This window comes from Juglans microcarpa x Juglans regia, chromosome 2D (assembly GCF_004785595.1).
Source record: "Juglans microcarpa x Juglans regia isolate MS1-56 chromosome 2D, Jm3101_v1.0, whole genome shotgun sequence".
Lineage (NCBI taxonomy): Eukaryota > Viridiplantae > Streptophyta > Magnoliopsida > Fagales > Juglandaceae > Juglans > Juglans microcarpa x Juglans regia.
The window spans coordinates 40,367,504-40,385,115 of record NC_054596.1 but is presented as its reverse complement, the minus strand read 5'-3'; the positions used below and the strand labels follow the sequence as shown (position 1 = coordinate 40,385,115).

The 17,612-nt window shown below is 36.7% G+C and overlaps 1 protein-coding gene across 1 annotated transcript; it reads right to left on the bottom strand.

The window, feature by feature from the left end:
• Window positions 1–1,540: 1,540 nt before the first annotated feature.
• LOC121248948 (type II inositol polyphosphate 5-phosphatase 15-like) lies at window positions 1,541–16,324 on the bottom strand. The gene is given in 12 exon segments (XM_041147575.1): window positions 1,541–2,212; window positions 2,579–2,939; window positions 4,002–4,125; window positions 4,461–4,734; window positions 4,839–4,879; window positions 4,972–5,137; window positions 5,765–5,849; window positions 6,357–6,481; window positions 7,733–8,525; window positions 14,739–14,991; window positions 15,406–15,639; window positions 15,642–16,324. Coding segments are annotated over 12 exon segments (3,318 nt in total). The 5' UTR covers window positions 16,147–16,324; the 3' UTR covers window positions 1,541–1,855.
• Between the last annotated feature and the right edge of the window lie 1,288 nt (window positions 16,325–17,612).

Genomic DNA, 17,612 nt, shown 5'->3' with positions numbered 1-17,612 from the left:
CCAAAGAAAGGTGATTGACAAGGCAGTCTAAGAAATCCAAGTGAAATTGTTGACACTGAATGTGAATGAATGATATAGAGGGAGACATAGGTTTTGAGGTTAATTACATGTACAATCCCAAGAACATTAAGTTCCTAAAACTAGCCATCATGGTTATATCTTTGCATTTGGTATTCGAGTAGTTCCATCTCCAAAGTCATATGTCAAGAAGGGCTGGCAGTCGGCGATATCGACTTGGATTATCACAGCATAAGAAAGCTAATATGTCAAGAAGGGCTGGCAGATGGAGATGTAAAACTTGGATTATTACAGCATAAGAAAGCTAATCAGTTGCAGATGTAGCTATAGGTACACCTATAGCAGGTGGAGGAGGCCAACTAGTGTTAGTTTAGAGTGAATGCTGCTGCACTGCACAGCATGTTGGTGCGACACCCATCTCAAATTCTCACCCTTTATATGATTAAAAGCTGGATTTTGTTTTAAAGCTTTCACTGTAATTCAGGATTATGATGCGTTGCAAGTCTCGAATGCTTCTCAACGAATAGAAAAATGCATCATTAAATAATAGCCATAGACTCTCGCAATGAGCGAGAAGAGTCGCGGGCCAACATCTTGAGATGCTTGAAACAGCCGCTTGAGAAGCTTCAGATATCTTTGACATTCGTTGTCGCAAGCTCCTGGTGCATACGTTTCATTCAAGCAAGATTATTACATGATGTAGTTTGCTTTAGTTGCCTGAACTTATTTTTAACTGCAACAAGAAGTTGAAGAGTAAAGGATTCTTATGATTTCTGTGGCTTCATTTGTCTAAACTTCTTTATCCACAGCAAAGCGAACAGAAGTTGGAAGTGTAATAGATTCTCATCATATGGAAAGTATCTAGTAATTAGAAATGATGAAATCCAAGTTGTAAACCATTAAAACTCCAAATTATTGTTAACTTAAATGACTAAATTCATAGGAAAATGTGAATGGTGTGACTCAACATAAGCAAAACACTTGATGTTAAAACGACATATCGTAGTCGACGATGACTAGATGTACCAGACAGTATATTATGAATCCCATTCCCCAGTTCTCACCCAATTTTACCTAAATTTCAGTTCTCATATTCTAGCTTGTCCCGACATTACACAAGCCAAGCCTATTTGGGCTAGTCCCAGCAAAGTCAATTTTCAATAAATGGGAGTGCTATTCACAATAATGTAAGAAATCAAACGAAAAGTAATGAATAATAATGAAAAAATAATAATAGAATATTGAATAGTAATGAAAAGTAATGACTAGTAATAAAAAGTAGGTAAAAAGTAATAGTAAAATAATGAATAGTAGTTGAGTATTCTGATAATACTTGAGGTATTCTTGGTACCCAAACGGAGATCAAATACAGCAGGTGCAGCAACCTAAAAACAAGAACAAGCAACTCAAAGCCATCTATGGAAGTTTGCTGTGGTACCTGCTCTACTTGATCTTAAATGAGGACAGATATCGCTAATATTTCACAGTAAATGGGTTCATCGATAATAGAGTAGATCAAATAAAAATCCAAACCCCTCCTGCTGCGTGACTCATTCACTTTTCTGTACACTTGAAACCAGAAAATTACAAAGATGGACTTGTAGCTTTGTACGTCAAACTGATGACAGTTCAAAAAATTGACACCAGATGAACCATAAATAAAAAATGCTATGAATGCAAATCAACTGGGAAAAAAATAAAAAATTAAAAAGGCAACATGACAGCTCAAGTATTTACATGCAAGGTGATTGTATGACAGGACTATGTCGAGAAAAGAGGATCCCTTAAGCTGTGTCTTGTTTTTCTCACTGACTAATGCCTGTTATTAGCGTCTACTTCAAGGACTATGCAAATCTTTGAGATGGGCAACCACATCATAGGAACTGCTAAGGCGTTGAACATCTGACCGGTGAAGAACCGTTCCTTGGATTTGCCTAGAGTTGTTCAGTTCGGGGCCAAACCGTTTTGTCTTGGACATAAAGCAACGGCGCACGCGAACACGGTGATTTTTTGTCTCGGTTGTGTTGCTGCCCCTCACGTTAATCACCAATATGACTTCCTTGTCTCTGTTGTCTTCACACCACCAATTCTGTGGAACACCATCAACAAACTCTTCCAGAGTTTGGAATTCCTCGTGATGAACTGAGATCTCTCCAATATGATTAGGTCTGATTATGCCAGCTGCTGGAGTGACCTGGTTTAAATGCAAGAAAAATAAAGAAGACGATTTTAAATCTAGATCCAGCAGAACATCCGATCTCTGAAGCCTAATGATGGAACTACTATTTCATGTACTAAAGAACATTAAACTGGACCAGATCTAGGCACAGATAGATATCAATAAAAATAGAAAGCCACTAAAGTTGTAGAATGACATTGATAAAATATATATCCTGAGGACACCATAACTTTTACTAAAATAACATAACATCACATGACAGTCACCTAGGCACTGTCAGGTCTAACATAATTGTCCGGGCAAATATGCATCGCCAGCTATATTGATTTGCTTTACCAGTACTAGGATACGGATAGAGTTAATCAAGGAAAAAGAAGTCACCTCAAGCCATCGTGGGAAGCCAAAGGAACCTCTTGGACGATGATCAAATGCTTGTCCATCCTCCTCCACAGAAGACTCACCTTCACAAATTACTTCAAAGAAAGCCTCATTTTTCCCGCACTTGTTTGTAATACGCAAAATAGATGTGTCCTGGTTTTGAAGGATTATGTTGTTTGTACTAACAATAGTTTCTGGTATTTTGCATAGTTCCTTAAGCATACGTTTGATTTTCTCATTTGATTCAAGTATTTCACCAAGCTCTTGTCTCCTTATCGACTCATCAACTCGAGCAATATCAACATTAAATATGCAGCGGACAGGCTTGTGATCACTGTCTGTCACATCCATGCAAGCTTCATACCTATTGAACAGGAGCCGTTAAGTTGTAAAAAATTTATTTTCCAAGAAAGGAAAAAAAGAAACAAACTTATGTGAGTTGATGAATTTCTATGATTATTTTTATGGCAGTAGAAACACATATACATACAGAGAAAGAAAAAGAGAGCACGTGCCGAGATCAAATTGCACCAGGTATAATAGTCAAACCTCATTATCAAAAACAAAAGGATGGCAACTTTTCTGTGACTCTATTGAATCACATTCCCCCTTCTACATGCTTTCTAGTCCCATAAAAGATTTAGGCTTGGTTTGGTTTCACAAACCTTTGAAACCATCTCATCTCATCTCATTTCAACATCTAAACACTATTCAAACACATTTTTCAATTTCATATTTTCAAATTTTTCAACTAATCATTACCTAATCATTACAACTTTTCTAAACTTTCAAACAAAACACAAAAAACAATTCAACTTTTTCAAATTCCAAAACAAAAATAATATTAAAAAAATAATATTTTAACCCGCTTTTAACTTTATAATTTTTTTTATTCAACTTTTTCTCTTTCCTTTCTCAAAACCCCATAAAAATCTTAACTCAAAACTATTTCACTACTATTCATAAATTATCTCCCTACTATTCACAGATTTCTCATCTCATTTGTGTAACCAAACAAAGCCTTAGTTGCCATCTAATTTACATGAAATTTTATGCAAATCAATTAACTAAAAGAGTCCAGTCAAATTAATTTGTTATAAGCATGAAATGCTTGGGAAAATGCCATATAACATGGCTTTGACAATAGAGAAATGATTTATACAAGTTCCAAATAGACAAGCCTCATACAAGCCCTTGTAAAAAAGTGGACTCCACCTAAAAAAAGTGTAAAAAAAACTATTCTTTATTAGTGGGACCCACTTTTTTTACAAAAGGCTTATATGAAGCTTGTCTATTTGAAGCTTGTACCTAACATTACTCTTGACAATATATGGATGTGTAAATTATTTGAGGCATCATGTACAATATGTTTGTAGGAGTAATTTCTCCCTGTAAATGTTTCAAAAGCAATCATTGGAAAACTTACCTTAATATAGAAGAGACTACAGGACACTCTAAGCTGCACTCAGATAACAAAGCTAACCGGCTATCACGGTATAAAATTCTGTCACACCAGGCAGGAATGCGCTTCTTTTCACCCGAATCATACCCTACAGAAAATTTACAGACCAGTTCAGAAGCTTTTTAGCAGCCCTTGTAAGAGGACAATCTACAAGAGGAGATCCATATGCAATGACTTCCAAAAGGTTCCCCAGCATTTACAACATATCAAATAGAAAAGAAAAGCTTTTACAAACAGGACAAATGCTTAATGGAGTGAAAAACGAATAAAGTAGTCACTACATGCTCCTCTAACCAGCTCAACCAGCACACAATTCAGAACCAATAAATCAATAAAGTCACTTCTTCCCTTTGGGTTTCTCTCTTTTATTCCCTGGCAAATACAAGAAATATAAAAATTCATACGTGTCATGATTAAACCAACCTGCTAAACCAGCTTGATGCCTTTCAAACTTGTAGGTGGGAGGGAATGTAATAACTGCTTCACGCATCCCTTGGAAGACATTACCAGCTTCCATTTCTGTTCGGAGCTGATCCCTTTCTCTAAGCCAATCAAAGCATCTTTGAGAAATAAAGTCCCTTGCTTCATCATAAGAGATATCATCAAGCCGATAATTGAAATCGCCAAGAAATATGACCATGTCTGCATCAGATAGCTCAGGCATTCCTTCTGCAGTGTGTGTGTTAGCACCAATAGCCTGCAGAGGAATCATGGCTTATCATAAACTGGAGTACAATCATTTATTAAAAAAGCAACCTAGTAATAAAAATGGTGTCTGTAACAATTGATACAATTACGTACATTGGGACCACGGAGCATTTGAACAGCAGAAGAAGAACCAACTACAACAAAAAAGACCAATTAGAAGTATATACATGCCAATTTAAATATATTGAGAAGGCAAGCAAGAAAAACAACAGGTACAGCACCATACCAGCTGCGGCATTGAAAAGATTAGTTGGCCGGGAAAATGTCATTGTTCGATATACATGATCAAAGTCTGCATTTCGCCGATTAACTGCTTCTAAATGGGCAGCAAAGTGACAGTTAACAAAGCACATTATCCGGTCATACACTCTGAGCCTTACACCAACAGCTCCCTGGTCAGACAATTTAGCAAACCCATCAAGAGAATAATGAAGCAGGTTCCACATGAACCAAAGAATCCAAGTATTTACATTTGATCTTGTCTATAAATATAAGGTAGACACTCTCAACTAAGAGAATAATTGAAATCTTTTGAAAAGTCATAAAAGAGCCATCAACACTTATTTAGAAGAATCTAATAGCCAGCATTAGCAGAAAAAAGAAGTCTGCTTATTAGAACGACACTATGGATTTTTTAATCTAGAATTCAAAACTGATATTACACTAACTTCCTCATCAGGTAAAAAAATTTGACCACAAATAGGTGCAACACGAACTAAAGATAATAGATGCCATCCTAAGTAAAAAATATTATATCATATACAACTACTCTTATCCTTTTTTTTTTTTTTTTTTGTGAAGTTTTTGTTAGTTTTCTTCCTGGTACTAGTGCTGCTAGGGTTTGAGGGAAATTTCTTCTTCCTCTTGTTGTTTTTTGTTTTTGCAATGTCTTTTGGTTTTTGAGAAGGGTATGATGGGAAGAGAATATTTTCTCGACATAAATGACAGTAAAAAGAAACATACTCATTAAATAACCATCATGCAATGAAAACCAATAGAACAGACTAGGACAGGGTTACCTTATTACCAATTGCACGCCCAAAGCCACATGGAACTGCTGCAACATCAACATCGCCAACATGAACTCTAAGATTGTTTCTAACCCTGAAATACAACATCTCAACTGTCAAAGATGAGAAAGTCAACAATGACAGAGGTCCAAAACAAGATTAAAGAGAAAGAAATAGACACCTAAAAAGAGAAAAACACAAGCTGTATATATACATCATGAGGAGCTGAACATCACAGAAAATCAATTAGGCCATTGCATTATAGTGCATTTCAGGAGGCAAGGCTATCTGAAATTGCCCATTGCTTCTTTGTTTTTTCGATCTTTATAATAAAAAAAAAAAAGCGAGATTACCACCCAGGTGTAAAGGAAAAGATGGCCTGATTTAAGATGAAAAATATGATCAACACATTTCCATTTTTGATAAGAAAAAGTGTTTTGACATCAGTGCCATGAAAAACTCGTTTCAAATATCATTTTTAAAAAGCCAGTGAAATTAAATCAGACATCCATAAATACCCTAAATTTTAAAAGAGTTCAATTTATGAATTTTAGAAAATCCCCCAGAGCTCAGTTAAGATCTTTCCATGACATATACTCACCACACAGCAATGAGCAAACCTGCCAGCTGCCTAGAACCAACACGTTCAAATGTTGATCCTTCATCCAATGTTTTGCCTATCATATCCAGCCACCAATGCCCAACAGAACTCCCTTCAAGTCCAACCTACAGTTGATATGGAGAAAAGAAAAGGTAAACTAGAGGTGATAAAATCCTACTGAGAAGAGATCAGGTAAAGGTTTTTTTTTTTTTTTTTTTATAGGTAGAAGTAAAATTTTATTGAAATAAGGATAGTAACAAAGTACACCAGAAGTATAAAAGCAGATAGGTAAAGTTTTCAATAATAAGGAGAGAAAGAAACCAGTCTTTCTATTACAGCCCTTCTCCTTTGATTTACAATGATAAGGTTGTGAACATCGGTTTAAAATAGCCCACTTAGATGTATATTTTTTTTTTCCTTTTTAACAAATATTGTTTACCATTAAAAAAATACCAGCCAATCAATGAAACTAATGTAAAGGGTACTTAAATTTTGCATGATTTTAAATTTTTCATGAGTTTTCTGGTATAACATATAAAATGAAGCCTTTTCACAAAATTCAAAGACAATGCTGTCCAAATTCCATTTATATCCTCTCAGCCAAGCTATCTTCTCTCACTATCTATAATGTTTTCACAGCTTTCCCCACCCATTTCCAGTTCCTTTCAGCCCAAACATATTAAAGTTCTGTAACGATATCTAAAAATTTTCCAATGCTATCTAAATATCAGAAACGACTGACAATTTTATTTATTTTTACTGGCATCGAGTGTCTTGGAACAGTGTTCCAACTAATCCCGGGGGTGCAGAGGCCCTTGGCAAGGAATTTCCAGCAAGTACACCTCGGGTAATTCAGGGGGAAAACCCCCCAGTCTGATGGCCCCTACAGATTGTTTGTACACAAGGGGATTTAAACCTTAGACCTAGGGGGAGCATACCCCAAACCCAAGGTTTTTACCACTTGAGCCAACCCCTAGGGGTTCATAAACGACTGACAATTATTGTCTTATTTCCATCTACTGAATTTCTTTTGTCCAAAATTCTTTCCCGAGTCCTGAGCCTCTTGAGTTGTTAGTATCTATTCTCAAACATTACAACATGCATCAAAAGTGTACATTTGAGAAGCTTTTCATTGTTTTTAAGGAGAACTTCTGATGTTTCTTACACAAATGCATTTAAGAATCTATACTTTCTGACCCCAACAAAATCCATGGTACAATGTGGCTTAACATTAATAGAGTAGATGATAAGCATGTGAAATGTCTCACTTTTCTTCCAAATGTTAAACATAAAATTTGGTCAAGTTTCACTATGGTCAACTTACTGGCAACAGTGTTCAACCAAAAGAAAAGGGCACTACCAAAAGAAATACTAACAGTCTCTTTAGCTGCAGATATTGCAAGGACACCAGCACCCATTTCAACTTCTTGCAACCCAACAACAATAATCCCAACATCTGAGACCTCAGAATGTAGCCAGGTGATAAGTGACTCCTGAGATGCCCTTCCTTGTCCAACATTCCAAGTGCCAGCCAAAACCTTCACATTTTCTGTCCTCGTGTATAAAAATTCTTTTCCAGCCAATTCTGAACGTAGTATGCTGTCAAGAGGTCCTGGAGATGTGATGTTCCATCCACGTAAGCCACCATGATTAGCCAAGGTGAAAATATAACCAGCTCCAACTGTCATTTCTATCACAGGACTGCTGTGAGCTACCCACTCTCCGAGCAGATTACCAACGAGGTTGAGTACCTGGACTGTTCCACTTGCATAACCAACCCACATACGTTGCCCAAATGTACAAAAACATTGAACAGCAAAAGGATGATACTGAAATTCTTGTATACGATTGCCGCTGCCATCCCACTGCACAAGTAGGCCACTTGTACATCCAGTCCAAATCATCCCATCTATTGTCAATACCAGTGCTTCAGTTCTGCGATTGTCATCTCCAACTGCCCCCTTTGCTGCAGCTCGACGAACAGCACCTGCTGCCCCCATTATGGCATTGCGTGAACGCTGAAAAAAACCAAAGGAACCCTGCATTTTTTCTTTTTTTGAACTAGAGATTTGTTCGAGTGAAAAATCCTGTACAGGAGAAAATTCCACCCGGTTCTCAATTTGACCGTCTGTATTGAACACTTTTAGTAACTCCCTTGTATGAGCATCCCTGTGAAATAAAAGCACAAAAATAAATCATATCCATAGACGAAGAAAATCTAAGAAAAAACTGAACAGGCACTATGCAGGGAATATATAATTACAAAACGATAACTATGGGCATCATTCCATGCACATATACACCACGAATAAATCTTTACATCAGCCTACTGTTGATTGCAGCCGCAACACCTTACGTGTAGAACGGCTGATGTGCTACGGACCTGCTCAGTGATGTGGTACAGTGAACTGCTCGGTGTGTAGAGGAAAAAAAAAACTAGCGTACAGAGGGAAAAAAAAAAAAAAAAAAAAAAAAAGAAGCCAACTCAGGTGTGCTACAGCTGATGTGCTACAGTAGGCTGCTCTATAGCTTTACTCTATACACCACACCACAAATAAGCATGCACCACACTGATATATAGGGGCTTTTTGGGTCATTTTGGGCAAGGTGTTTTCTTGTATACATTCAGTGTACTTGGTTTCTCCTTTTGATATATATAATTTTTTACTTATAAAAAAAAAAAATATAGGGCTTACAGCCCCAAATTAAAAGTGGCATATTTGGCGTACTGTAATCAAATTAGTGACCATCATTTCCTCCTCACCTTTAAAAGCATAGTTTATGCATGCTATGGATGGACCAAAAAAGACCAAAATCTAAAAAAAAAAAAATCTAGTAATCCACCATATTAGTCAATGGGCTAGTTACCAAGCCAAATCTACCTCATGGATAATCCTCGATAATAAGATCATTGGTTGGATTGAGTAACCACATGGGAAAGAACTGAACAAAGAAGATTGGCAGCAATAGATGATTCCAATTCAAGGAAGCAGTTTTCTTTAAACTTGGTAATGTATAAAAAAAATTAATTCAAAACACGACAAAACTATATTGAAGTAATTTTTTAATTGCAAAAACACATTCTCGAATCGGTACTCATTGCTAATGAATGTTTGGAAAGTAGGATCAGAGCCGGAGCTCCTAGAATTCTTTGCAAACTAGACATGGATAAAGCTTATGATCATGTTAATTGAGACTTTTTAGTGTACCTTCTGGGTAGGTATGGATTTGGGGAGAGGTGGTGTAAGTGGATGAAGCATTGTATTACTACTGCTAGATTTTCAGTTTTGGTAAATGGCGACCTTGTGGGTTTTTTTAATAGTTCCAGTGGTTTGAGACAAGGGGATCCTTTGTCTCTTTTACTCTTTGTTCTAATAACGGATGTGCAGAGCAGGATGTTGGAGGTAGCTATGGATGGGTGTTTCCTAGTTCTTCAGTGGGTACATCTTCAAATGGCAGCGTAAATGTCTCACATCTCCTCTTTGTTGATGACACATTAATTTTTTTGTGAGCTGGATCTCGACCAGATTCGTTCATTGCGGGCCCTTTTGTTATGTTTTGAAGCTATTTCAGGCCTAAAGGTGAAATTGTCAAAGTCTGAAATGGTACCTGTTGGTTTGGTACATAAGAAAGGGGACTTAGCTGATATTTTGGGTTGCAAGGTGCCATCTTTGCCAATGAGGTATCTTGGTCTTCTTTGGGGGCTCCTCGCAAGTGTAAGGCAATGTGGCATCGTGTTATTGAAAACATAGGGTGGAGATTGGCTGGATGGAAAATGATTTATTTGTCTAAAGGGAGAAGAATCACCTAAATTAAAAGTATTTTATCTAACCTCCCTACGTATTTTCTATCTTTATTTGCTTTGCCTGTAGGGTTGGCTAATATAATGGAAAAGATATTTCGTTCTTTCTTTTGGGGAGGCTTGGGGGAAGAAAAAAAGTTTCATTTACTTAAGTAGGACAAGATTTTCACCCCAATCTCTTGTGAAGGTTTGGGGCTTTGAAAGTTGAGAATTTTTAGTAAGGCACTTTTAGGGAAATGATTGTTGCGGTATCACATGGAAGGGGATGCTCTTTGGAGGAACGTCCTTGATGGCAAGTTTGGGAGCATTTGGGGAGGCTGGTGTCCAAATGAAGTGAGGTGCGTACGGTGTGGGAGTGTGGAAATTTATTCAAAATGGATGGAGGGATTTCATTAGCAATTTCAGATATGGGGTGGGTGTGGCATCTTGGATCAGATTTTGGAATGATATTTGATGTGAAGATGTTGCCCTAAAGAATGCTCTCCCTTCTCTTTTTAGGATTGCATTGGATCAGAGAGCTTCTACGGTAGACTATATGGACAACTCCAATGGCTCTTTACAGTGGAATGTGAGGTCCATTTGTAACAACCTGGCCCAATAATTCTAAGGCCAAAATATTGATAATTTTTATTAGGCCTAAACTATATTTAATGGGCCATATTGAATAAGCCCATGAGCGATAAATTATTGAGGTTAATTAGGAGTTTTAATTAGGCTCAATAACTAGGTTAAATCATATTTATTATTTATTGAACGAGTTAGACTCCTCTTAGAATTTAAAGATCAGTCATTAGAAATTTATTTCAATTTAAAATTATCACTGATTGAAGTCTCCTAAGCAGTCTCAGTCATTGCTAATCCTATATTTAATGAACTACTAAATCATGTTTTTAAATTCAAACTTTTTTCTTGAATAATTGTGACCTTGGTCGAACTCGTCGACATCCTATTCCAACGGGGATACAACTCTACAAGTCGTCTTCATGTTAAAACTCTTTAACTGACTGCCTTCTCAAACTCTAAGTCATGTACGTCTCCACCTTCCACTAGGATTCATGCCCCAATAAAACTCTCTTACAATTCTACAAATCATCTTCACATTAAAACTCTTAGCCCCCGTTTGGATTGGAAACTCATCTCATCTCATCATTACAACCTTTCTAAATGTTCATACAAAATATAATAAATAATTCAACTTTTTCAAATTTGAAAACAACAATAATATTAAAAAATAATATTCTAACAATATTTTATTTAACTCATCTAAAACCATCTTTAACTCATCTCTGAATCCAAACAGGGCCTTAAACCGACTCCTTATATATATGCTTAGCCCCATGCATTTTACATGTATCTCATTCCTCTTCAAGCCCCAATGTGGTTTCTGCTTTCCCAAAATCACGTAGAGCACCTCTAGTCCACCAGCATCCAACACATTTTCTCTCTCCTTCTAGTTCACGTGATCGATTTCATGCCGTAAATATTGGATTGAGGTAAGTAGCATGACCATACCCTTACACTTATGTATGGTAAACGACATGTCTTTTATAAAAGTATTATGCATGTATGCCCTACATTGGAAGCCCTTTTTTATGTACCCAAGTCATAATAAAATTATGAAAATCTATGATTTTACGTAAAGAATTATGCATAAAAATATTTATGAAAAGTCATGATTTTATATGAGAGTTATGCATTCAAATATTTTATGAAAAGCCATGATTTATGTGAAGATTATGCATTAAAATATTTATGAAAATTCATGATTTTATGAAAGGAGTTATGCATCGAAAGATTTATGAAAAATCATAATTTTATGTGCATGGTTTTCTACACACTTTACTACACAATAGCAGAGCTTCAGAACTTTTTTCTACACACTTTACTCCTATGGTTTTCAGCTATTGTCCTTAATAGAAACAATGTGCATGATTTCTTATCTTTAATGTAGTTCTTTTAGAATGTATTTATGCGTTTTCTTTTGTATACTCCATGTGTACATGTGCTATGCCTATCTTTCATTCATATCAATGAAACTTACTTCTTACTTATAAAAAAGAAACATATATCACGACATTTTATGAAAGAATGCGATTTTATTTGAAATTTATGATATGGCAAGTATACAAGTATGATTATGATGAAATATGATTATGATGAAATATGAATGATAAAATACGTAAAGGCCTATGTTATGATATGAAGATGGTACCATATGTTATGGGCATATTGCATCGCTAGGTTGTACATGTTGGTAGTGCACTCAATATGTCCACAACCCGCGGCCACGAGCAGAATCGGAATCTACTTAGATTCACTAACCCTAACTCACGGGGGTCAACAGTGGGTATCGGCCTATGACAAGTGAAAGATAAGTTCATATTCATGTTATTTACATATGTAATTTATGAGTATGCATATTTTTTAAGAAACTTTATGTTTATTATGTTTACTGTATGATATGTTGTTTATTGAGTATTCGGCTCATTTTTGTATATTTTTATGTTTTAACCACCCCAGGTGATGATCCTTACGAGGATGGGACTGCAGGACAGGACTTACCACAGAGAGGCGAGGCAAAGGCCTAGACTGTTTATGTCATGCTCAGTTTTATTATTTCTAGCTTAATAAGTTATTTTGATAAGTACATGAAACTTTATTGATTTTAAATAAGTGCTTCCGCAGACTCTCTTTTGAATTTTAAGCATTTAATAAAGATTGACTTATTTATGGAATCTGGCGCTTGGTTAGAAGAAAAATTTTTAAGTTCAAGTTTAGTAGCACACCGGTTTTCCAAAAATTCTAAAAATTACTTTATTAGGGAGCGGGGTGTTACACCATTTGAGTTGTACATGATTGGAAGGTGGGGGATATCTCAAATTTTTACAGCATGTTGTGTGGCTTGAATATGGAGAGCAGTGGGGAGGATAGATTGCTTTGGATTCATCCTAGAAATAAGAATTTCCCAGTTAGATCATTGTACAAGGTTATGTCAACACAATCCTCTAATGATTTTCCTAGGAAGTGCATTTGGAGAAGCAAAGTGCCCCTCAAGCTTGCTTTTTTTGGTCGGTTGGTATCTCATGGGAAAACTCTGACAATAGATAATTTCAGAAAGCATAATCTACTTATTATGGAGTGGTGCTTTATGTGCAAAAGGAATGATGAATTGGTGGACCACCTTCTTCTCCATTGTGAAATGGTAAAGGTTTTGTGGGATGAGATTTTTGATAGACTTGGTATTGCCTGGGTGATGTCTGGGAAGGTGGTGGATCTATTGGTTTGTTGGAGAGGAATTCAGGGTAATCGTCAAATTGTTGTTGTTTGGAAGATGGTGCCATTATGCCTTATATGGTTTATATGGGATGAGAGGAACATATGTTGTTTCAAAAATAGAGAATATTCTTTGGGAGGTGTTAGAGATTTTTTTCTCCATACATTGTTACTTTGGGTATCAGCTATTGTATTGGACGGGACAAGTTTTCATGATTTCTATGTCGCTCTTTCCAGCTCTTAGCTTGTAATTAGGTGTTTTCTCTTATATACTCCATGTGTACTTGGGTTATGCCTAATTATGTGGATTAATATATTTTTTTCTAAGTAATAAGAAGTTTTATTGAATAAAGTAAATAGACATAGCCCAAGCACACAGGAAGTATACAAGAGAAAACACATAAATACAAGCTACGAACTAGTAGAAGCTAAATAAAATCATGAAAATTATCCCCATTCAAAACAAGAACATTTTCCCAAACATAAAGTTTGACCGAAAAACTCTCTAATTCCTCCCAACGAATGTTCTCTATCTCTAATTATAGGGGTGGGCAGCCCGCACCCAGTTGCCCCGCCTCCATTCGCCCCGCCCCCGCAAGGCTGGGCGGGCAACCCCACCCCGCATCTAACCCCCCTAGTAGAGGCGAGGGCCCAACCCCACCTTGCATTTCCCCTGCCCCACACTTATATATTTTATTATATAAATATATATTTATAATATACATATTTATAAATATTTATTATTTGTACTATATATAAATATAGTAATGTGTATTAAGTATAACTTTTACTTAATATTTTATGTAAGTTGTATTGTAATATGATGACCCTTTTATAGATTGCCAAGGCAATACAAGAATCCCACATTGCTTAAGTGTGAGACTTTTATTGTGAAGGTAATCTATAAAAGGGTCACCCTATTATACTACAACTTACACAAAATATACATTAGCAAATAATAGTTTTTAAATTATAGTCATATTTACAAATTTAAATTTACAATTTGGGTTCAAAAATGTGTTTTTGATCACTTTTAGACCCATGAATAATTTTTGGGACTAGTGGACTGTAGTCCATTATTGAAGTGGGCGGGGGGTGGGGCGGATTGGGAGTCTGCTCCGCCCCCCGGGATGCAGGGTGGGGGTGAAAACCCCACCCCCGGCCCATGCGGGGCGGGGCGGGGCACCCCGCACCGTATGGTGCAAGTAGCACCCCTATCTAATTATGTGGATTAATAAATTTTTCTTACTTATAAAAAAAACTATTATGGTTTGCATAAAACAACAATGCTGGAAATTAAAATATACCAGAGAGCAAATGACAAATAACCAGCACTCCACACTTTTGCTCTTGAATTATCAGATAACAGATACTTAACATCTGATGTTACTACGTCACTGAAACCATTGACAGTGAGTTGGCTCCGCAGGTCAATGTAAGACCTCTCCACTAATAGAGCAGCCATATGCCTTTCTTCATTAGTTAGTGAAAGAGATTTTTCAATAGCTTCCCATGGCCATATTTTAATAGCACCACCTTCCGAACCTGACCACAGATCCCCTGAACGAAAGTGAAACAAGATGAGGAAGTCAAAAGCGCATAGATAAATTCCAGCAACCCAAAGTCTTAAATAGTTGACTGGTTGGTAATAATAAAATTACACAAAGCAAAAGAGGTAGAGTCAGAACCAGTACTTGTAAAATTTTCTTCTGGGAAGAGGCATTTGATAACCTCTAAAGCTAATGGAGAATGTTTGAACACACCATCTAGTTCACACAGATCCCTAATCTAATATTTATCCTTCGATCAATTCCCTCTCCAATTCCTTCTCGTATGCTATGCAGGTACATTAATCACTGGCGTATTGACAATTTTTTTTTTTTAACTATTCAACATTTCCAAGACAATCGTTCCATTTTTTACATAAACCAAATTCGCTGACCAGGCATATAATGAACCAGAGAATAGGCATACCATAAGACGTGATGACCAATGAAAGAACCGGGCCGCGGTGAGCCTGCCAAGACAAGCCCTCCTTGAAAAGACTCCTACATTCACCGTTTTGCTCCGACATCGTCATCTTCCAGCACCTGATTCTCCCATCCCCGTGCCCGCTCCACACCACTCTGGTCCCCTCATCCCCGACCAAACATATGGTAGGCGAAGTCGACACGGACTCCTGAAACGGCGCCGTATATTCATCCCCGAGTTCAGGTCTCCAATCCCTGGCTCGTACAAGTCCTTGAAGTCCCAAACCCTAACCCCGCACTCGCTCCCGGCCCACAACTGGGAATCCGTAGAGGTGATGGTTCTCAAAAAGCTAGCAATCTGGGATTCTCTAAGTGGATGAGGCCGGAGCTCCAAGCAGGTCGGGCGACCCGGGTGGACGGCTGATCGTACGGGGACCTTGAAGATCCCGGTGGCACCACCCTTGGCGACGAACTCAAGGAGGGAAGAGCGGTCGTTTGGGGGGTTAGTAGCGTCGTTTGAGAGCTTGCGGTCAAGGAATTGGAGCATGTAGTCAAGGCGCTTGGAGGTGGACTCGATGGACTTGGAAGATACGACGTCGCGTTGGGATTGGTCGTCTTCATCGGAGGAGGAGGAGGATTGGAAGTGGCAGTCAGGGACTCCTGGCGGCGGTGGTGAAGTTGGATTGAGAGGGGAAGAATGAGAAGTATAAATGTCGTCTTCTAAGTCGATGAGCGGCCGATCCATTTATATAAATCAGAACTCGCAGTGCGCTGAAGAAGAAGAAGAGAATGTTCGGAGACTTGGAAAGCGAGAGCGTGGGAAGGGAGAGGAAATCGAGGAGGGTGTTTGGGACTCCGGAAGTTTCAGACAAAACAGTGATAAGTGTTGTTCGTTTGTTGGTTGGTTGGTCGAGACTTTTGAGGATTTTTTTTTTTTTTTTAAATGGACTTTTGAAGAAGACAGATTTTTTTATCATTATTACCATTACAACGTGACGGACATGTCTTAAGAGGTTAAGGCCTCGCATGTGCACATGAGAGTCGAGACACAGATGATAAGAGAGATAGATGATATAAAAATTAAATAAAATGATATTAGAATATATTTATTTTTTAATATTATTATTGTTTTGAATAAACTCTAAAATCAAATAAATGTTAACGAAAATATGGATCTTATTTGTCAACTAGAGTGCAATAATCAATGAAGAAGTGAAGAAAGAATGCAAGTTTCTTTCTTTGATTTGTTGGAGGCAAATGAGGTGGAAGCATATTCGTAGTCCTATAGTTTCGGGTCAAACATGATGACGTTTGTAGGTAGAGTTAGGTATTATCAAGATTGGCATGAAGATGGTGGCATTTCTTCATCATCTTTTGGTATCACTCTAATTGAATTCAAATTACTAACACCACAATTATATAAATATATATATATATATCTTTATATTTAAAATAGACTATCGGTAAGTGAACAAGAATGAACAATAAATTTTGTTTGACATCTTTCATTCCGTTTATCCCCTGTGTGAATAATAATACTCAAATGGAAGAGGGCATTAGCGAAAGAAATAAAGCACATAACAAATGAAGCAGGGGTAAAAGTGTAATAACAATGGATGACGGAAGTGCGCATGGAAAATAAAACGCAAAAGTAAGGACAAAATCGTAATCTAGCTACCTGGATATTGCCTCGTTTATTTTCAGAAAACATATCATCTTATCTCATCTAATCATTACAACTTTTCCAACTTTCAATATAAAATAAAATAAACAATTTAACTTTTTCAAATCCTAAAACAAAAATAATATTAAAAAATATATTCTAATAATATTTTATTCAACTTTTTAACTTTAATCTCAACTCATCTCATCTCATTTCCGAAAACAAACGGGCCTAGTTTATGCATTTGTCGTCGTGTTTCAAAAAAAAAATGCACTCGTTGTCACATGGCAGCAAAACAAAACTTGTAGGTAAAAATAATTTGTTAAGGATAATTAGGCTTATTACTCTCTTACCATCTATTTACTATTTTTTTATTTTGTTTAAATTTTTTGTTTTATTTATTAGTTAAGAAAGTGACTATTAATATTTAAATTTTTGTGTTTCGCTCTATCATTATTTTGTTCTCTTTTACTTCATTGACCAACAAATGAACTGTAGCCTACTTCATTACCTTCCTATAATGTTTTATATGATATTCTAGTTGCATG